The 22,147-nt window shown below is 46.6% G+C and overlaps 1 protein-coding gene across 1 annotated transcript in view; it reads right to left on the bottom strand.

Annotated features, from left to right (window-relative positions):
* Positions 1–22,147, bottom strand: part of lrrc63 (leucine rich repeat containing 63) — a 168,462-nt gene that overhangs the window by 62,224 nt on the left and 84,091 nt on the right. The window contains exon 10 of the mRNA XM_086007389.1: positions 21,730–21,866. Coding sequence (XP_085863515.1) covers positions 21,730–21,866 — 137 coding nt within the window. The remainder of the gene's footprint in view (positions 1–21,729; positions 21,867–22,147) is intronic.

Here is a 22,147-nt window from a genome sequence, read left to right on the forward strand (position 1 = left end):
TTTAATAATAACAATAAAATAATAAATAAAGTGGAAAGTTGTGGACGAGCTCGTAAAACAGCGGCCACCCTCATAAGCCATACAGGTCAGTTAAACAGTAGAATATTTTTTAAACTACTAATACTAAAACTAGAATGCTAAATACTAAACAGTAGAATATTAAAAAACTAACAGTATGATATATTAAAATACAACATTAAATACATTAAATACAACATTAAAATACCAGTTGGGGAGCTCATAAAACAGCAGCTATACAGGTCGGTTAAACAGTAGAATATTAAAAAAAAAACGAAATTACTAATACTAAAACTAGAGTGTTAAATACTAAACAGTGGAATACTAAAAACTAACAGTACGATATATTAAAATACAATCTTAAATACATTAAATACACATAAATAAATTAAATACAACATTAAAATACCAGTTGGGGAGGAGCTCGTAAAACAGCAGCCATACAGGTCGGCGCTGATGTCATAAAGTTAAAGTCTAATCTGATCTCCTTGGAGACAAGGGCTATCCCCTGAAGATGTGGCTACTGACACCAATGAGGAGGCCATCAAACGAAGTTGAGGAGCGCTACAATGTGAGCCACATTTCCACCAGCAGCATCATAGAACAAACCATCGGCTTGCTCAAAATGCGATTCAGATGCCTCGACAGATCTGGTGGAGCCCTACAGTACTCAACAGCTAGGGTCTCCAGAATCATTGTGGTCTGCTGTGCACTGCACAACATCAGACAGCAGCGTGGCTTACCGCTGCCTGAGGAACAAGTAGCTCAGTGCACAGCCTCCTCCTCCTCCTTGGAGGAGGAGGAGGAGGAAGAGGATGCAGATGAGGAAGACCTTGCGGAGGTGCATGTGCCAGTTCCACCAGCACGCGAGCACATTGCTGGCCATGAGGCAAGGGATGCACTAATCCATGCCAGATTCGCGTAATTTTACGCAGCCAACACATGTGGCTGGCACATGGAAATGAGTGTCTGGCCGACTTTCTTAACACACCATACAGCATCTGTACAATAAACTGTGACTTCCTATCACTCTCAGCACCATCATTACAGATGAAAGGCGCCCTGACCCCTCACTGTGACACTTCCATTTCTGAGCACACATAGGCCAACTCTTTGAAGCTTTGCCATCGCATCTCTTTATTACAATTGAAATAACGATGAAAATCTTCACTTTGTTTTATATCAAAACATTCAAGTGACTACCCTTGAGACTATTTGTGTGTCAACGTTCTCTTACGCGTGCTTCTACGTGGTGCTTCCCCTGAGGCTTCAGCAGATATTGAGGCACCTGCGCCTGCTTCAATGCCTTTGGCGGGTGCCCTCTGGGTTTGGGAGCCTGGGAGGGCTCGGCAACAGTCTGCTCCTCCTGCGGCTGTGCAGCGGCTGAGACAACCATCTCAGTTGGGTGAGGAATCGAGGGCTCTGACCGAGGGCTCCGCAGTGGCATGGGAGTGTGAGCGCCTGGAGAGAAGCCCACACTTCCTTGTTGTCGACCACCAGCATCCCTCTCGTGGGTAACTGGAGAGCACCTTGCTGCACATCAGTGGGGCCATGAGGACCCGTCTCTATACTGACAGTCCTCATAACGGGGACATCCATGTACCTATGGTTCCTCTCCTCAATAGATGCCCATCTATCCTCCATAGCAGACCATCTATTTAGAAGAGTCACCATGTTCATTTGCGTGTGGCGATTTATGTCCTCCATGGAGGTTGCCATCCTTTACATGGCAACACCTACATTCACCATTGAGTGCACCACGGCATTGCTCATGTTTGAGATGGACTCCTCCATTCTCTGCTAACTCACAGTTACAGTGGTTGCAAACCCTGTCAGAGACTCCTGCACATGTTCCTGAGGTTCCAGCACTGCTCTCTTTCTGGATGGCCCCAGAGGCACAGGGTCCACATGCAGCTGAGCAGAGCTAGGAGCATCCTGCGGCCTCCGACGAGGACTCTCCACTGTTGTCCCGGTCTCCACCATCTGCTGATGGTCACTTGTGAGCTGTGATACACCAGGTGACAACACTAATCTATCTCGCGAATGACCCACTGAGGTGCGCGTCTCTGCGCTGATGCTAGGTGCGCTCAATTCTGCTGATGCTGCACTGTCAGATGTTGCAGCTTCCTCTGAGGAGTCTTCCGGCTCTTCCTCCTGGACAGTAGGGAGGAGGGCTCTCAATGGTCCTGTGGGGGAGTCAAAGAATGAGTTAGACATGTGATATTAACGTAGCAGACACATCCCATTGTGCAGATGATCAGAACTCAATCTGTATGAACATTAGATGCCATATCAGTCACTCATACAATCTAAGTGAGAGGGTTGCAAATCCAATCTGTCACCAGCTTGCTCTACTGTGCCCATCTCTCCATCCCCCACTTCCAGCTCCTCAGCACCTCTGACGATGTAGATTACAGCCTCCTCAGCGGTGGTCAATTGTGCCAAGGAAGGTGGCCCTGCTCCTGTCCTGCCCCCCCCCTCTTATTGTGGGCTCTCTTTTCCTGCAATGAGGGACACAAGTGGAGTTTGAGCGAAAATGTTATAGTTAGTGTAGAGAATCCATAGCATGGATGCTTCGAGGGAGACAAAGATGGAGTGAGGTGACAATACCAAGGTCCCTCCCTGTGCATTGTTAGTTGTTGCCATTGCATAACAGTGATAACAAGTGTGAGGGGTGCATAGTAGAATGGTGGAGTGATTCTGTACATAGAGAGAGAGGGATGGTTAAGGGTGCAAGGGATGTAAGGGTAGGTTGGGATGTGCAGGAGTAGGTTGACAATGCAGAGTGCTGGTGATGAGAGGAGACGGGGAGCAGATTGAAGGTAAGTGTGATGTTACACTCACTTTTGCTGTGCAGAGCAGGTCATTGAACCATTTGCGGCACTGAACTCAGGTGCGTGAGCACAAAGACCTGGCGCTAACCTCCTCAGCAATTTGCAGCCAGGCTGCTTTGGTTTGCTGAGGAGGCTTCCTCCATCCATTTGAGGGGAACAGAACCTCTTTGCGCCCTCTCACTCCCTCCACAAGAGCATGGAGGGAGTCATCATCAAATCGTGGAGAGGCCTTTGATCTTGAACCACTCATCTCTCTATGTGCCACACTGAAAAGCATCAGAAAATGAAGGAAAAATCACAAGGCTGCATGGGCCCCTTAAATGCAGCTGAATGGAAGAGGTCAGCAGAGGCGAGCAGCAGACCCAAACTTAATGTCCAATTCTGGGCGCCGCACTTTAGGAAGGATGTGAAGGCCTTAGAGAGGCTGCAGCAAAGATTTACGAGAATGATTTCAGGGATGAGGGACTTCAGTTATGTGGATACTCTAGAGAAGCTAGGGTTGTTTTCCTTAGAGCAGAGAAGGTTGCGAGGAGATTTGATAGAGGTGTTCAAAATCATGAGGTGTCTAGACAGAGTAGATAGAGAGAAATTGTTCCCATTGGTGGAAGGGTCAAGAACCAGAGGACACAGATTTAAGGTGATTGGCAAAAGAACCAAAGACAACATGAGGAAAAACTTTTTTACGTAGCGAGTGGTTATGATCTGGAATGCACTGCCTGAAAGGGTGGTGGAGGCAGATTACATAAGAACATAAGAAATAGGAGCAGGAGTAGGCCAATCGGCCCCTCGAGCCTGCTCCGCCATTCAATAAGATCATGGCTGATCTGATCCTAACCGCCAATCTACTATCACAGAACCATCTCCTGAATCTAACAGAATTAGACAAACGAAATAGGAGCAGGATCAGGCTACACGGCCCCTGGGCCCGCTCTGCTACCCACAGGGCCATGACCGATCCGAACCTAGACTCATGTCCAAATTCCTGCCCGCTCCTCGTAACCCTTAATTCCCTTTACTTCTAGGAAACTGTCTATTTCTGTTTTAAATTTATGTAATGATGTAGCTTCTACAGCTTTTTGGGGCAGCATATTCCATGGACCTACCACCCTCTGAGTGAAGTAGTTCCTCCTCATCTCAGTTTTGAAAGAGCAGCCCCTTATTCTAAGACTATGCCCCCTAGTTCTAGTTTCACCCATCATCGGGAACATCCTCCCCGCATCCACCCGATCCAACCCCTTCACAATCTTATATGTTTCAATAAGATCGCCTCTCATTCTTCTGAACTCCAATGAGTAGAGTCCCAATCTACTCAACCTCTCTTCATATGACCACCCCCTCATCCCCGGGATTAACCGAGTGAACCTTCTTTGTACTGACTCGAGAGCAAGTATGTCTTTTCTTAAGTATGGTCACCAAAACTGTATGCAGTATTCCAGGTGCGGTCTCACCAATACCTTGTACAAATGAAGCAATACCTCCCTATTTTTATATTCTATCCCCCTAGCAATGAAAGCCAACATTCCATTGGCCTTCTTAATCACTTGCTGCACCTGCATACTAAACTTTTGAGTTTCGTGCACCAGGACCCCCAGATCCCTTTGTACTTCAGTACTTTCCAGTTTCTTGCCATTAAGATAATAACTTGCTCTACGATTTTTCCTGCCAAAGTGCATAACCTCACACTTTCCAGTATTGTATTCCATCTGCCAAATCTCTGCCCACTTACTTAGCCTGTCTATGTCCCCTTGCAGGTTTTTTATGTCCTCCTCACTCACTACTTTGCCTCCCATCTTAGTATCATCTGCAAACTTTGATATGTTACACTCGGTCCCCTCCTCCAAATCGTTAATATAGATTGTAAAGAGTTGGGGACCCAGCACTGACCCCTGCGGAACACCACTAGTTACTGATTGCCAGTCTGAGAATGAACCATTTATCCCAACTCTCTGCCTTCTGTTAGATAGCCAATCCTCTATCCATGCCAGAATATTACCCCCAATCCCGTGATTTTTTATCTTAAGCAATAATCTTTTGTGTGGCACCTTGTCAAATGCCTTTTGGAAGTCTAAATACACTACGTCCACTGGTTCCCCTTTATCCACCCTATATGTTACTTCCTCAAAGAACTCCAGCAAATTTGTCAAACATGACTTCCCCTTCATAAAACCATGCTGACTTTGTCCTATTAAATTATGATTATCCAAATGTCCTGTTACTGTCTCCTTAATAATGGACTCCAAAATTTTACCTACCACAGACGTTAGGCTAACCGGTCTATAGTTTCCAGCCTTCTGTCTACTGCCCATTAGCAGTTTTCCAGTCTGCCGGGACCTTTGCCGAGTCCAGGGAGTTTTGGAAAATTATTACCAATGCATCCGCAATCCCTACCGCCACTTCCCTCAAGACCCTAGGATGTAAGCCATCAGGTCCAGGTGATTTATCTGCCTTGAGTCCCATTATTTTACCGAGTACCACTTCCTTAGTGATTTTGATCGTGTTTAGCTCCTCCCCCCCCTATAGCCCCCTGTTTGTCCAGTGTTGGGATATTCTTAGTGTCCTCTACTGTAAAGACTGATACAAAATATTCATTCAGTGTTTTTGCCATCTCCATATTTCCCATCATTAATTTCCCGGTCTCATCCTCTAAAGGACCAACATTTACTTTAGCCACCCTTTTTCTTTTTATATAACTATAAAAACTCTTACTATCTGTTTTTATATTTTTTGCTAATTTACTTTCATAATCTATCTTCCCTTTCTTAATCAATCTTTTTGTTATTTTTTGCTGTTTTTTAAAGTTTTCCCAATCCTCTATCCTCCCACTAGATTTGGCTACCTTATATGCCCTTGTTTTTAGTCGAATACTATCCTTAATTTCTTTACTTAGCCACGGATGGCTGTCTTTTCTTTTACACCCTTTTCTTCTCAGTGGAATATTTTTTTTTTGGAAGTTGTAAAATAACTCCTTAAATGTACACCACTGATCATGTATCGTCTTACCCTTTAATCTATTTTCCCAATCCACTCTACTCAATTCCGCTCTCATACCTTCATAGTCTCCTTTATTCAAGCTCAGCACGCTTGTTTGAGATCCAACCTTCTCACCCTCTAATTGAATATGGAATTCAACCATGTTATGGTCACTCATTCCAAGGGCATCCTTTACTAGGACATTTTTAATTAATCTTGTCTCGTTACACAGGACCAGATCTAAGGTTGTTTGCCCCCTGGTCGGTTCAGTTACATACTGCTCAAGAAACCCATCCCTAATACACTCAATGAACTCATCCTCAAGGCAGCCCTGCCCAATTTGATTTGTCCAATTAATATGATAGTTAAAATCCCCCATAATTATAGATGTTCCCTTATTACAAGCCTCAACTATTTCCTGATTGATACTCCGTCCAACAGAGTTGCAACTGTTCAGAGGCCTATAGACTACGCCCACTAGTGTTTCTTTCCCCTTATTATTCCTTACCTCCACCCAAACTGTTTCATTATCCTGATCTTTTGACCCAATATCATTTCTCTGTATTACAGTGATTCCTTCCTTTATTAACATAGCCACCCCACCTCCCCTTCCTTCCTGCCTGTCCTTCCTGATCGTTAAATAACCTGGTATGTTTAATTCCCAGGCATTGTCACCCTGCAGCCATGTTTCTGTAATGGCCACAAGATTATACCCATATGTAGTTATTTGTGCCATTAACTCGTCTATTTTGTTACGAATGCTACGTGCATTCAGATAGAGAACTTTCAAATATGTTTTGTGACACTTAGTTCCTGCTTTTGCCCTTTTTATTACTTTACCTTTTACTCCATACCTTCTGCCCCTTCCTGACACATTCTGGTTTTTAATTTCCCCACTGCTACCTAAGTCTATGACCTTCTCTGTTGTCATTTTTATTGTTTGCTCTCTAGGAACCTTCCCCCCACTAGTTAGTTTAAAGCCCTCTCTACAGCCCTAGTTATATGATCCGCCAGGACTCTAGTCCCAGCACTGGCCAAGTGAAGCCCGTCCCAACGGAACAGCTCCCTCCTGCCCCAGTACTGGTGCTTCAATTGTGGCTTTCAAAGGGGAATTGGATAAGTACCTGAAGGAAAAAAATTTGCAGGGCTACAGGGAAAGGACGGGTGAGTGGAACTAACTGAAGTGCTCTTGCAGAGAGCTGGCATGGGAATGATGGGCCGAATGGCCTCCTTCTGTGCTGTAACCATTCTATGACTCTACGACCTGCTTGGTTTTAGTTCATTGCAAACTTATTGCACCCAAATATGTTTTTATTTAAGAACATAGGAACAGAAGTAGGCCACGAAGCCCCCAGCACCGCGCACCCTGCCCCCCGACCATAGTCCAGCATTCAATCAGATTATGGCTGATCTGTGCCTCAACTCCATTTAAAAAAATTAATTCTCGGGACGTGGGCATTACTGGCAAGGCTGGCATTTATTGGCCATCCCTGATCAGGTGGCGATGGGCCTTCTTTTCGAACCGCTGGTAGCAGTTTGTTACAACTGAGTTGCTTACTAGGTCACTTCAGAGGGCAGTTAAGAGTCAATCACTTCGGTGTGAGACTGAGGTCACATATAGGCCAGACTAAGGATGGCAGATTTCCTTCCCTAAAAGACATTAGTGAACCAGTTAGGTTTTTACAACAATCCGACAGCTTCAAGGTCACTTTTACTGGCACCAGCTTTATATTTCCAGATAAATAAAATTCAAATGCTCAAACTTCCATGGTGAGATTATTATTCCAGGCTTCTGGGTTACTAGTCTACCGGGAACGGTAGCGTAGTGGTAATGACACTGGCCCAGTAATCCAGAGGCCTGGACTATTGATCCAGAATTGTGAGTTCAAATCCCACCACGGGTGGGTGGGGTGCTTGGGTTGACGTGCGCTGCTTGCGCTTGGCTTCTGCTTTCTCCCGGAGAAGAGACTCGAGGTGTTCGGCCGCTTCTCCTCCACTTTGTGTGGTCTTGGGCCAGGGATGCCCAGGTGTTGGTGGGGATGTTGCACTTTTTCAAGGAGGCTTTGAGGGTGTCCTTGAAGCGTTTCCTCTGCCCACCTGGGGCTATCTTGCCATGCCGGAGCTCCGAGTAGAGTGCTTGTTTTGGGAGTCTCGTATCAGGAATGCAGACGATGTGACCCGTCCATCGGAGCTGATCGAGCGTGGTCAAAGCTTCGATGCTGGGGGTGTTGGCCTGAGTGAGAACACTGACGTTGGTGCGCATATCCTGCCAATGGATTTGCAGGATCTTGCGGAGGCAGCGTTGGTGGTACCTCTCCAGTGCTTTGAGGTGCCTGCTGTACTGTACATGGTCCATGTCTCTGAGGCATACAGCAGGGCGGGTATCACTGCTGCTCTGCAGACCATGAACTTAGTGCCGGGTTTGAGGTCCTGGTCTTCAAACACTCTCTTCCTCAGGTGACCGAAGGCTGCACTGGCACACTGAAGGCAGTGTTGGACTTCATCATCGATGTCTGCCCTTGTTGACAGTAGGCTCTGGAGGTATGGAAAATGGTTCACGTTGTCCAAGGCCTTGTCATAAGAACATAAGAAATAGGAGCAGGAGTAGGCCAATCGACCCCTCGAGCCTGCTCCACCATTCAATAAGATCATGGCTGATCTGATCCTAACCTCAAATCTTCTATCACTCTCCATCCCACCCGAACCCATGTGATCTCCCGGAGAGGCGAAAAACCAGATAAAAAACCCAATGGCCAATTTGGGAGAAAAAATCTGGGAAATTCCTCTCCGCCCCATCTAGGCGATCGAAACTCTTCCAGGAGATCACTCTGTCCCTATATTTTCTACAGTACTTACCTTCTGTAAAGGTGATCTCCACCCCAGCCAGGAACAGGAATAAAACCATCTCCTGAAATCTAACACAGAATTAGAACACAAGAAGTAGGAGCAGAACCAGGCTACACGGCCCCTGGGCCCGCTCCACTACCCACAGGGCCATGACCATTCCGAACCTAGACTCATGTCCAATTTCCTGCCTGCTCACGGTAACCCTTAATTCCCTTTACTTCTAGGAAACTATCTATTTCTGTTTTAAATTTATTTAATGATGTAGCTTCCACAGCTTTCTGGGGCAGCAAATTCCACAAACCTACCACCCTCTGAGTGAAGAAGTTTCTCCTCATCTCAGTTTTGAAAGAGCAGCCCCTTATTTTAAGATTATGCCCCCTAGTTCTAGTTTCACCCATCATTGGGAACATCCTCATTGCATCCACCCGATCAAGCCCCTTCACAATCTTATATGTTTCAATAAGATCGCCTCTCATTCTTCTGAACTCCAATAAGTAGAGTCCCAATCTACTCAACCTCTCTTCATATGACCACCCCCTCATCCCCGGGATTAACCGAGTGAACCTTCTTTGTACTGACTCGAGAGCAAGTATGTCTTTTCTTAAGTATGGACACCAAAACTGTATGCAGTATTCCAGGTGCGGTCTCACCAATACCTTGTATAACTGCAGCAATACCTCCCTGTTTTTATATTCTATCCCCCTAGCAATAAAAGCCAACATTCCATTGGCCTTCTTGATCACTTGCTGCACCTGCATACTAACTTTTTGAGTTTCGTGCACCAGGACCCCCAGATCCCTTTGTACTACAGTACTTTCCAGTTTCTTGCCATTAAGATAATAACTTGCTCTATGATTTTTCCTGCCAAAGTGCATGACCTCACACTTTCCAGTATTGTATTCCATCTGCCAAATCTCTGCCCACTTACTTAGCCTGTCTATGTCACTTTGCAGGTTTTTTATGTCCTCCTCACTCACTACTTTCCCTCCCATCTTTGTATCATCTGCAAACTTTGATATGTTACACTCGGTCCCCTCCTCCAAATCGTTAATATAAATTGTAAAGAGTTGGGGACCCAGCACTGACCCCTGTGGAACACCACTAGTTACTGATTGCCAGTCTGAGAATGAACCATTTATCCCAACTCTCTGCTTTCTGTTAGAGAGTCAATCCTCCACCCACGCCAGAATATTACCCCCAATCCCGTGATTTTTTATCTTGAGCAATAATCTTTTGTGTGGCACCTTGTCAAATGCCTTTTGGAAGTCTAAATACACTACATCCACTGGTTCTCCTTTATCCACCCTGTATGTTACTCCCTCAAAGAACTCAAGCAAATTTGTCAAACATGACTTCCCCTTCATGAAACCATGCTGAGTTTGTCCTATTAAATTATGTTTATCCAAATGTCCTGTTACTGTCTCCTTAATAATGGACTCTAACATTTTAGCAACCACAGATGTTAGGCTAACAGGTCTATAGTTTCCAGCCTTCTGCCTACTACCCTTTTTAAATAAGGGTGTTACATTAGCAGTTTTCCAATCTGCCGGGACCTTTGCTGAGTCCAGGGAGTTTTGGAAAATTATTACCAATGCATCCACAATCCCTACCGCCACTTCCCTCAAGACCCTAGGATGTAAGCCATCAGGTCCAGGGGATTTATCCGGCTTGAGTCCCATTATTTTACCAAGTACCACTTCCTTAGTGATTTTAATCGTATTTAGCTCCTCTCCCCCTGGAGCCCCCTGTTTGCCCAGTGTTGGGATATTCTTAGTGTCCTCTACCGTAAAGACTGATACAAAATATTTGTTCAGCGTTTTTGCCATCTCCATGTTCCCCACCATTAATTTCCCGGTCTCATCCTCTAAGGGACCAACATTTACTTTAGCCACCCTTTTTCTTTTTATATAACTATAGAAACTTTTGCTATCTGTTTTTATATTTTTTGCTAATTTACTTTCATAATCTATCTTCCCTTTCTTAATCAATCTTTTTGTTATTTTTTGCTGTCTTTTAAAGACTTCCCAATCTTCTATCCTCCCACTAGATTTGGCTACCTTATATGCCCTTGTTTTTAGTCGGATACTACCCTTAATTACTTTACTTAGCCATGGATGGCTATCTTTTCTTTTACACCCTTTTTTCCTCAGTGGAATATATTTTTTTTTGAAGATATAAAATAACTCCTTAAATGTACACCACTGATCATGTACCATCTTACCCTTTAATCTATTTTCCCAGTCCACTCTAATCAATTCCGCTCTCATACCTTCATAGTCTCCTTTATTCAAGCTCAGCACGCTTGTTTGAGATCCAACCTTCTCACCCTCTACTTGAATATGGAATTCAACCATGTTGTGGTCACTCATTCCAAGGGGATCCTTTACTAGGACATTTTTAATTAATCTTGTCTCATTACACAGGACCAAATCTAAGGTTGCTTGCCCCCTGGTCGGTTCAGTTACATACTGCTCAAGAAACCCATCCCTAATACACTCAATGAACTCATCCTCAAGGCTGCTCTGCCCAATTTGATTTGTCCAGTTAATATGATAGTTAAAATCCCCCATAATTATAGATGTTCCCTTATTACAAGCCTCAACTATTTCCTGATTAATACTCCATCCAACAGAGTTGCAACTGTTCGGATTTTGATAATCGGGGGGCAGTACTGTGTGGCGGGGGCAGGTTGGTAGAGGACCTTTGTCTTACAGATGTTTAGTGTAAGGTCCATGCTCTCGTACGCTTCGGTGAAGGTGTTGACGATGGTTTGGAGTTCGACCTCCGAGTGAGCGCAGACGCAAATGTCGTCTGCATACTGTAATTCGACGACAGAGGATGGAACGACCTTGGATCTGGACTGGAGATGACGGAGGTTGAACAGTTTCCCGTTTGTTCTGTAAATTAGCTCCACTCCAGCAGGGAGCTTACTGAGGGTGAGATGGAGCATTGCAGCAAGGAAGATCGAGAAGAGTGTTGGTGCGATGACACAGCCTTGCTTGACCCCAGTTCGTATGTGGATTGGGTCTGTGGTGGAACCGTTGGTCAGGATCATGGCTTGCATGTCATCGTGAAGCAGGTGGAGGATGGTGACAAACTTTTGAGGGCAGCCGAATTTGAGGACACTCCATAATCCCTCACGGTTGACAGTGTCGAAGGCCTTTGTGAGATCAAAGAAGGCCATGTACAGCAGTTGGTGCTGTTCCCTGCATTTCTCTTGTAATTGACGTGCGGTGAAGATCATGTCCATTGTGCCCCTTAGTGGGCGGAATCTGCATTACGACTCTGGGAGGAGCTCTTCGGCTCCTGGGAGAAGGCGATTGAGGAGGATTCTTGCGATGACTTTCCCTGTGGCAGACAGCAGGGAAACTCCTCTGTAATTACCGCAATCGGACTTGTCACCTTTCTTGAAGATGGACACAATTACGGCATCTCTGAGATCCCCTGGCATGCTCTCCTCCTTCCAGATAAGAGAAATTAGTTCATGAATTTGCACCAGTAGTGCTTCTCCGCCATGCTTTAGTGTCTTGGTGGGGGGGGGGGGGGATTCCATCTGCTCCTGAGGCCTTGTTGTTCTTCAGTTGTCAGATGGCCTTTTCAACCTCATGCCGAGCTGGGGTTGTGCTGAGATGGTGGCGGGTAGCATGCTGCAGGATGGAGTTGACGACACTCGCGTCGAAGACAGAGTCTCGGTTAAGGAGATCTTCGAAGTGTTCCTTCCACCGGGCACTGACTACCTCCCTGTCCTTGATGAGTACCTCTCCATTCTTGACCGCAGTGGGGTAGGACCTTGGGTGCTTGGGCCGTAGATGGTCTTGACTGTGCTAAAGAATTCACGCACGTCGTGGTTGTCGGCTAGCTGCTGGATCTCCTGCACTTTCTTCACCCACCATCTGTTCTTTAGGTCGCGAGTTTGTTGTTGGACCTCGGCCTTCAGGTGTCTGTAGAGCTGCTTTCTTGCTCTCGAGTTCTGTTGCAGTTTCTAGATCAGGAATGCCTTGCGCGTGCAGCTTATTAGCTCCTGGATCTCCTGGTCGTTCTCGTCAAACCAGTCTTGGTGTTTCCTGGTTGAGTGGCCGAGCGTCTCTTCACAGGTGCTGATTATGGAGGCCTTGAGTGCAGACCAGGCGCTGTGGGCACACTGTGGGATCAGTAATGGTAACCATGAAACTATCGGATTGTCGTAAAAACCCATCTGGTTCACTAATGTCCTTTAGGGAAGGAAATCTGCTGTCCTTACCTGGTCTGCCCTATATGTGACTCCAGACCCACAGCAATGTGCTTGACTTTTAATTGCCCTCTGAAATGGCCTAGCATGCCACTACAGTTGTAACAAACCGCTACGAAACAAAATGATAAAAATGAAACCGGACGGCATCGACCTCGACACCAGCTACTGACACGGCAATGGCACACCCAGCCCAATCAACCCTGCAAAGTTCTCCTCACTAACATCTGGGGACTTGTGCCAAAATTGTGAGAGCAGTGCCACTGACTAGTCAAGCAACAGCCTGACATAGTCCCAAACTCCTCCTTCACTATCCCTGGGTAGGACAGACCCACCAGGGGTGGCGGCACAGTGGTATACAGTCGGGAAGGAGTGGCCCTGGGAGTCCTCAACATTGACTCCGGATCCCATGAAGTCTCATGGCTTCAGGTCAAGCATGGGCAAGGAAACCTCCTGCTGATTACCACCTACCGCCCTCCCTCAGCTGATGAATCAGTACTCCGCCATGTTGAACACCACTTGGAAGAAGCACTAAGAGTTGCAAGGGCGCAGAATGTACTCTGGGTGGGGGACTTCAATGTCCATCACCAAGAGTGGCTCGGTAGCAAAACTACTGACCGAGCTGGCCGAGTCCTGAAGGACATAACTGCCACTCTGGGCCTGCAACAGGTGGTGAGAGAACCAACACGAGGGAAAACCCTACTTGACCTCGTCTTCACCAATCTACCTGTCTCTGTCAACTTCAGTAAGTTTTAAAGTTTTCAACCCTCATCACCACATTGCTCATCCTGTTTGTAAAGCCTTTCAGTAAATTTAAATTTAACTAACTTGGAACCTTTCTGTGGATCCACTCATGGCGGAATGTAATGCCGCCCCTGGTATATGATCCAAGTGAGAACGCGGGTCAGAGTAGCGGGAAAGTACGCAGGACTAAGCTTTACTATTCTCCCGGGTTCCTAGTAGCAGTGCCGGGGAGATGTATCTTCCATTCCAGGAGACTCCCAGACAAGGCAAACCTAATGTGAGAGTGTAGCTTGCCTCAGTCGGTAATGGGCTAACCCTTAGGTCAGAGCATCGTGGGTTCAGTTCCGTACCAGGGGCTTGAGTTCAGAATTTGAATGGCATTCCAGAATGTGTTGCATCGTTGGAGGTGTTGTCCTTCATATGAGATGTTAAAAGTGCCACTATGGGCATAGAAGAGCAGGATCAGGCTCAGCTGTGATGCCCCCACTTTTTAATAGTCTGTCAACATAAATGGCAGTAATTGCCTTGGGATTCTCCCAATGTCCCGCCATGACTTTGGCGGGAGACTGGAGTAAAGCCCAGGGAAACGGCGTAAATGACCATTGCCACTATTTCTCTGTGGTTTCTGCATTGAAACCTCCCAAATTGATTCACACACAATAAATTACTTTCTAACGTGCAATGATTTTGATGTAAACATCTGCAGCAGCCACTTTGCATGCAGCAATGTCCCACAAGGAAACAGATGACCAGTTAATGTTTTATTGGTGATGTTGGTTGAGGGAGGAAAGCAAGGACACTGGCAGATCTCCCTACTTAGCTTCAAATAATGCCACAGGATCTTCAGTGCACACAACAACCTGCAGAACAGACAGACAAGGCTTTAGCATAACATCTCATATGAAGGACAACACCTCCAATGGTGTAACAGCGAGAGATTGAGGAATCCCGGCGGAAATTCTACCCCAAACTGTCTAGGCTCATACATGAAGAATGGCCACTAGAGGGAGGTATGTAGCTGAGATAAATCAATTCCTTCAGAAAAAGATGGGAAATAAAGAGCCTATTTTTTTCTGTTCACCCTTGGAAGATCTGACCACATTTGCAAATGAGAAGTACTGTGCAGGTGTAAATTAAGATGCTGATTAAAGGAACTGCTGTCTTCCACGTTTGGCAATAGTTGTGGCCAGTTACTAGAACGATGCTGTCAATTGAGTCCTAGTGCTCATAAGTCTTATTATAATTAAATGTTTTGTGTTTAGTGCATGTCTGTAGCATCAGATCTCTCAAAGGCAACACACATCTGTTGGGCACAAAGTCCTGAGTAGCTCAAATAATCATGTTACAAATTCAGGTCTGCTGTAGATATCTGTTTGGGTTCAGTAGTGCCAGTCACCCCATAAGTGGTCTGAGCATCTTGCTACTATGGGAGTTGACTCATACTGTTCTATATCTACTTGTACGGTAGTGAAACTAGGGGAGTAACAACAGAGTCCACTTGCTTTCTGGATATCCGTGTCTTTTGCACACGTAGTCCTTCACTCTCTCTGAAGGTGTACATTAGATTTGGCTAAGTTTCAATTGTATGTTGCTTTATTGCACTGTAAGATTAAATGTACAGAGATTGTGATATGATCAGATTCCTTTAGTTCAATCAGTACAGCATATATTCAGGTAACATACAAAATAAAGCACACATGATGCTAATCCACTTCGGTGGGTCATCTCACTTAATTTAAACAGAATAGCTCTTCTGCATTCTGTCCTTCAGTCCTGGGACAGAACCTGCTCTCTGCAGCTTTTCACTGTCTCACGGCCTTACCCTCATTGTGTGTCCAAAAGTCAGACTCCCTTTTGTATCTGTGTCTCATTTTTAAAAGCCTGACTACAGTGTCAACTTTTAATCAAAACTAACTCCCTGCGTGCTCACAAAAAGAAGAGTCCACCAGGTTAGCTTACCAATGACTCTGGCTGAGTTCAAATTAATAGGATTGTCGCAGCAGCTATTGTTGTGAGCATTTGCCGGAATGTCAAATGATCTTTCACTGTCTACAGAATACCAGTTTCAGACACCCCATCTGAAAACTACTACACATCTGGAAGCACAGCAATCCTGTTAATTTAATCCCTTTAAAGCAAGCTTTAATTTACAAGCACATTACAAAATAACTCATATTTGGATCCTTTCCATGGAAAAATCACCAATGAATCCTGAAATGTGATAAACTATTATTTATAAGTTAACCAAGCCGTGAACTTATAAATAATAGTTTATCACATTTATCTCAAATATCTCACTGAATAACTGCAAACCAAACAGAAACAACTTTAACTACCAATTGGCTATAAGGAAGTGCCACAAAACAATCAAATCAGTCAAACAATTTTTTGAAATTGCTTTTGGTTCTCATGTCCATTCCTTACTTGGGTCAGTAATACTACTAAAAACAACATTAAACACATACAAATCACAGAATTCTGAAATTGTTAAGCTTACCCATAAAATTTCCCCACACAGGCTTACCCTCCTCTCTGGGGCCTGGGCTTGAGGTTTGCTTCAGTCCTAGAGTTGGAAATTCTACCCAAACCTCAGGTGCTAGTGATTCCCAGCTGTTAATAAATTCTACATGTGTGACAGAGGCAGATTTAATCCTTTGTCTGTGGAATTACAATACTCAGGGTGTACTACAATAATACATGTCATGTGACAACCAGCTAGAAATAGATCCTTTAACTGGTTTGGGAAAATTTAGCACCTGTTGACAAATGCTGTGTGAGAGAGATGCATCATGGGAGCTGTCATTTTCATCCTGCTTCTGTGGAGCAACATTATCCAGAGTGCAGCACATCTGACAAACAATATCATATGACAGCAGGCACAAGATTTACAAATAATAACTGTGAGATGTGAACAACAAAATTCAAAAATAAAAGATTTAATTTTTCCAGTGTTTTATAGTCTAATCCATTAAATTAAAAGTTGAGCTAATGCAGTTGTTTGGGATGAGCTTTATTTTTGTGTTGCTGAGGCTTAAGTGTGATGTGCCTCAATAATCCCGAGACTCGATGTTAGCGAAACAAAACAAGGCTTTTATTAACTTAGAAGATAACATGCAGTGGAGAGAGGTATCTTCCATCTGGAGCTCTGCAGTACTGGATATGAGGCCAGACTGAGCTGGCTTACATAGAGGCCAGGTATGGGCAGAGCCCTACACACAACACATTCCATACATTCCAATATACAATACAATGGTGAGGAGAAACCTGAAACCAACCACAGTCACAGGCAATACAATGGTGAGGGGAAACCTGAAACCAACCACAGTCACAGGCAGTGATGAATGGAATATTTCATCACATTCACCCCTTCTATAGATTTAGTCTGTTCGGGGGTTTGGTAGTCCTCTGCGACCGACGTGGCTGTTGTGGTGTCGCGGGTGTCGGCTGGGTGTCCCCGGTGGCCTCCTGGGTCTCTGCCGGGGGTGCCGCCAGGGTTGTTGAAGGGGTAGTTGGTGGGGGTACCGTTGGTCGATGTTCTTCCGGGGGTGATGAAAGAGTAGTGGGTGGGTAAGAGTTGCTGTGGTCGTTGTTGCTGCTATTGCCGTGATTGTTGTCGTTACCGGCTGGGGCGACGTCTTTTATTGACACGGTGTCCTCCCTTCCGTCGGCATGCCGGACATACGCGTATTGGGGGTTGGCGTGGAGTAGGTGCACTGGCTCCACGAGAGGGTCCGTCTTATGGCCCCTCACATGCCTTCGCACGAATACCGGACCTGGGGTGGAGAGCCATGACGGCATGGATACGCCTGAGGTGGATTTCCGGGGAAAGCTAAACATTCGTTCATGAGGCGTGGCATTAGTGGCAGTACACAATAGCGACCGTATCGAATGGAGCACATCTGAGAGGACTTCCTGCCAGCGGGAGATAGGGAGGCCCTTGGTCCTTAGAGCTAGAGTGACTGCTTTCCATACTGTCCCGTTCTCTCGCTCCACTTGACCGTTACCCCGGGGGTTGTAGCTGGTGGTACGGCTCGTGGCGATACCCCTGGACAGCATGTACTGGCGTAGCTCTTCACTCATGAAGGACGCCCCCCTATCCGTGCGGATGTAGCTCGGCATACCGAACAGGCAGAACAGGCTGTTGAGGCATTTAATGACCGTGGCGTTGGTCATGTCTGGGCAGGGGAAGGCGAATGGGAACCGGGAGTATTCGTCCACAATGTTCAGGAAGTAAACATTGCGGTCGACGGACGGGAGGGGGCCCTTGAAATCTAAGCTGAGCCGCTCAAAGGGCCGTGTAGCTTTGATTAAGTGGGCTCTATCAGGGTGGTAGAACCGAGGCTTGCACTCAGTGCAAGTGCGGCAGTTCCTGGTCAGAGACCGAACTTCCTCAATCGAGTAGGGTAAGTTGCGGGACTTTATGAAGTGGAACAGCCGCGTGACCCCTGGGTGGCAGAGGTCGTTGTGGAGGGTCTGTAGCCGATCCCCGGTGGCGCTGGCACACATCCCTCGTGAGAGGGCATCTGGGGATTCGTTAAGGGCCCCTGGCCGGTAAATGATGTCATACTCGAAGGTGGAGAGCTCGATCCGCCACCTAAGAATCTTATCATTTTTGATCTTCCCCCTCTGTTTATTATTGAACATAAACGCTACCGACCGCTGGTCGGTAAGTAGGGTGAAGCGTTTGCCGGCTAGGTAGTGGCGCCAGTGGCGCACTGCCTCCACGATGGCTTGGGCCTCCTTTTCCACGGAGGAGTGTCTGATCTCGGGCCCTTGGAGGGTCCTCGAGAAGAAAGCTACGGGCCGCCCCGCCTGGTTGAGGGTGGCCGCCAAGGCAAAGTCAGACGCATCACTTTCCACTTGAAATGGAGTGTTCTCGTCCACTGCCTGTAGCGTGGCCCGCTCAATATCCTGCTTAATGCTTTTGAAGGCGGCGTGGGCCTCAGCAGAGAGCGGAAAAGAGGATGCTTTCAAGAGGGGGCGGGCTTTGTCGGAGTAGTTGGGGACCCATTGGGAATAATAAGAAAATAACCCCAGGCACCTTTTCAGGGCTTTGGGAGTGTTGGGCAGGGGCAGCTCCCGTAGGGGGCGCAATCAGTCGGGGTCTGGTCCGATTTCCCCATTCTCCACCACGCTGCCTAGTATGCAGAGGCGCGTGGTGTTGAAAACGCACTTGTCCTCGTTGTAGGTGAGGTTGAGTTTTTGTGCGGTTTTCAGGAACCTCTCGAGGTTCGAGTCGTGATCCTGCTGGTTGTGACCGCAGATGGTGACGTTGTCGAGGTAGGGGAAGGTTGCCTGCAAGTGGTGGTCATCGACCATGCGATCCATCTCCATCTGGAAGACCGAGACCCCATTCGTCACCCCAAAGGGGACTCTGAGGAATTGGTAGAGGCGTCCGTTCGCCTCGAAGGCGGTGTACGGGCGGTCCTCTGGTCTGATAGGGAGCTGGTGGTACGCTGACTTGAGGTCGATGGTGGAGAACACCCGGTATTGGGCGATTTGGTTCACCATTTCTGATATGCGGGGTAGCGGGTAGGCGTCTAGTTGGGTGTACCTGTTGATCGTTTGGCTATAGTCGATCACCATCCGTTTCTTCTCGCTACCCCTTACCACCACCGCTTGGGCGCGCCACGGGCTATTGCTGCATTCAATAATGCGCTCTTTCAGGAGCCTGTCTACCTCAGTCGCGATAAACCGCCTGTCCTCCCAGCTGTACCTCCTGCTTTTGGTCGCTATTGGCCGGCAGTTAGGGGTAAGGTTCGCGAATAGCGAAGGTGGCTTTACCTTCAGGGTAGCCAGGCCGCACACTGTGAGGGGCGGCTGGGACCCACCGTACTTGAGCGTGATGCTTTGGTGGTTGCGCTGGAAATCCAGGCCCAAGATCACGCTCGTGCATAGATTCTTCATGATTAATACTTTAAAATTATCGTATACAGTCCCGTTAACGGACAATTGTACCGTGCAGTAACCCAGAATGGTCGATGTCTGGGTTTTATCAGCCATAGAGATGGTACCCCGAGTAGGGACCACCTTTAGGGAGAGTTGTTGTGCCAGTTCAGGGTGGATAAAACTCTCCGTGCTTCCACTGTCAATTAAACATTTAACCCCGCACCCGTTTACCTCGATGTCCACCATTGATTTGGATAGCGGGTGGGGCCTGGTCTGGTCCACTGTGACCGATGCCACTGTAGGGCCCTGATCGAGACAAGATGGCGTCCACGCTGTCTGCTCACAAGATGGCGGATCCCACGAGGTCGGGCAAGATGGCGTCCAAGATGGCCGCTCCCACGGCGCACACGCGGCGGTGGCGGGTTTTGGTTTTCCAGCGGGGTTCCCTCTGCACACCTTCCCGAAGTGCCCCTTCTCACCGCACTTAAAGCAGGTGGTGCCTTTCGCCGGGCACAGGTTTCTGATGTGCTTTGGCTGCCCGCAGAAGTAGCAGTTGGGTCCCCGACGCGTCGCGGCTGTCGTAGGGCTTCTGGGGGGAGAGCGGGGCCCCGACGGTGTCGGGCTGCCAGGCGGGGAAGATGCCTTCCAAGATGGCGGCGCCCTTGGTGCACACGTGGCGGTGTGGACGGCGCGGGCTGAAGAGTAGGCGTCCGAGTTTCTCTGGGCCACATCCAGGGATCGCGCGGTGTCCGCAGCCTGTTTCAGGTCCAATCCCGTTTTTTCCAGCAGTCTTTGCCGGATGTAAGTGGAGCTGAGGCCTGTGATAAAGGCATCGCGAACAAGCTCGTCGGTGTACACTGCGGCTTTTACATCTTGGCACTTGCAGTCTTTGCCAAGCATTTTCAGGGTGCCTAGGAACTCCTCCACCGATTCCCCAGGTCGCTGTGCGCGAGTGGCAAGCAGATGCCTAGCATACACCTCATTCGTAGGCTGCTGGTAATGCGCCTTTAAGATGTCACAGGCGGCCAGGTACGTGTCGGCGTCTTGGATGAGGGGGTAAACCCGGTGGCTTACCCAATTCCGCAGAATTCCGAGTTTCATACTCGCAGCGTCCGTAGCGTCTTTGACGGCTGCGGAATTGTCCAGGAAGAATTCCATACACATAAACCAGTGTCCGAAGCGTGCTGATGCGTCCGGAGCATGCTGATCCAAATCCAAACGTTCGGGTTTCAGGAGTTGATCCATTGTGTTGAAAAATAAGTTAATAAAATTGATGTGCCTCAATAATCCCGAGACTCGATGTTAGCGAAACAAAACAAGGCTTTTATTAACTTAGAAGATAACACGCAGTGGAGAGAGGTATCTTCCATCTGGAGCTCTGCAGTACTGGATATGAGGCCAGACTGAGCTGGCTTACATAGAGGCCAGGTATGGGCGGCGCCCTACACACAACACATTCCATACATTCCAATATACAACACAATGGTGAGGAGAAACTTGAAACCAACCACAGTCACAGGCAATACAATGGTGAGGGGAAACCTGAAACCAACCACAGTCACAGGCAGTGATGAATGGAATATTTCATCACAAAGTGCAATATTTATTAAGTGCTTTGATGATGGGTTTGGACATTAGTCAAATCACAATCATGGCAATTAGCAGCTGCTCAAGAGATTCAATGGCTGGAAAGAGCTTGCTGGTACGGCACTATGCCAATGACAGCATCAGCAAGAGTTACAAATCAAACATGGGAAGTAACATAGAAGGGAAAAGTATCTTTTATAATTGTGTAAATAATAGAGACAGGAATGTTTTGGGGAGAAAGGAGGAAAAATAAAGGACTAGTAAGTAATTCAAACAGGAGATTTTTTGGAACAATTAAGAAGCCATTTGAGGGGCAAAGAGCTATTGCATTGTGAACAGAAAATACTGGGGGGACCTGCAGATTTCCAATAGGTGCTTCCAGCACGCGCACCTCTATGCCAGCATCGTAAGTTCATAAAATCTACCCTCTTATCTTTGCATTACAAAATGGCATGGGCTTGGTGCTTGGGAAAGTGGATATGGAACGTCTAATGCCATCTAAACATTTCACAATTTCAATCACATGCTCAGGATTCCTTTTTAAAATGACCATTTCATTGTGCACTCTCAAAAGTTGCTATTAGGCTCTATAAGACTTTTGGACCACCTTACCCAAGAGGCAGAATTGAAACCATGCAGAAAGAAATGTTAAAGATTCTCAGGTTCGTCAGTTTCGTAATATCAGAAGAAATCTCTGTTATAGGATTGTTTCTTAAATTCAGCGTTTTAAGGCGGGAGCATCCATAAATCTTAAGGAAAAAACAGACTTAATATGAAAACTTATGCATGTACTTAAAATGTTTTGAAGTACAAGAAGTGTCAGGCAACATATTAATATTTGGTGAATGGATGATAGACAACCTATAAAGTAAACCAATAAAAGAGAAATCTCACAGACATTGGGAAGGAGTATAAGAAGGCAAGTAGACCATTAGTGAGAGACACTAGAAACTAAAAAGTTGATACAAAGAGATAAAAGCAACAAAAAGAGAATAACACAAGAATTCTGTGGCCAAACATTTTGTTTCCC

The sequence above is a fragment of the Somniosus microcephalus genome, chromosome 14 (assembly GCF_052327205.1).
Source record: "Somniosus microcephalus isolate GS21.2 chromosome 14, FLI_Smic_1.0, whole genome shotgun sequence".
NCBI classification, from domain to species: Eukaryota; Metazoa; Chordata; class Chondrichthyes; order Squaliformes; family Somniosidae; genus Somniosus; species Somniosus microcephalus.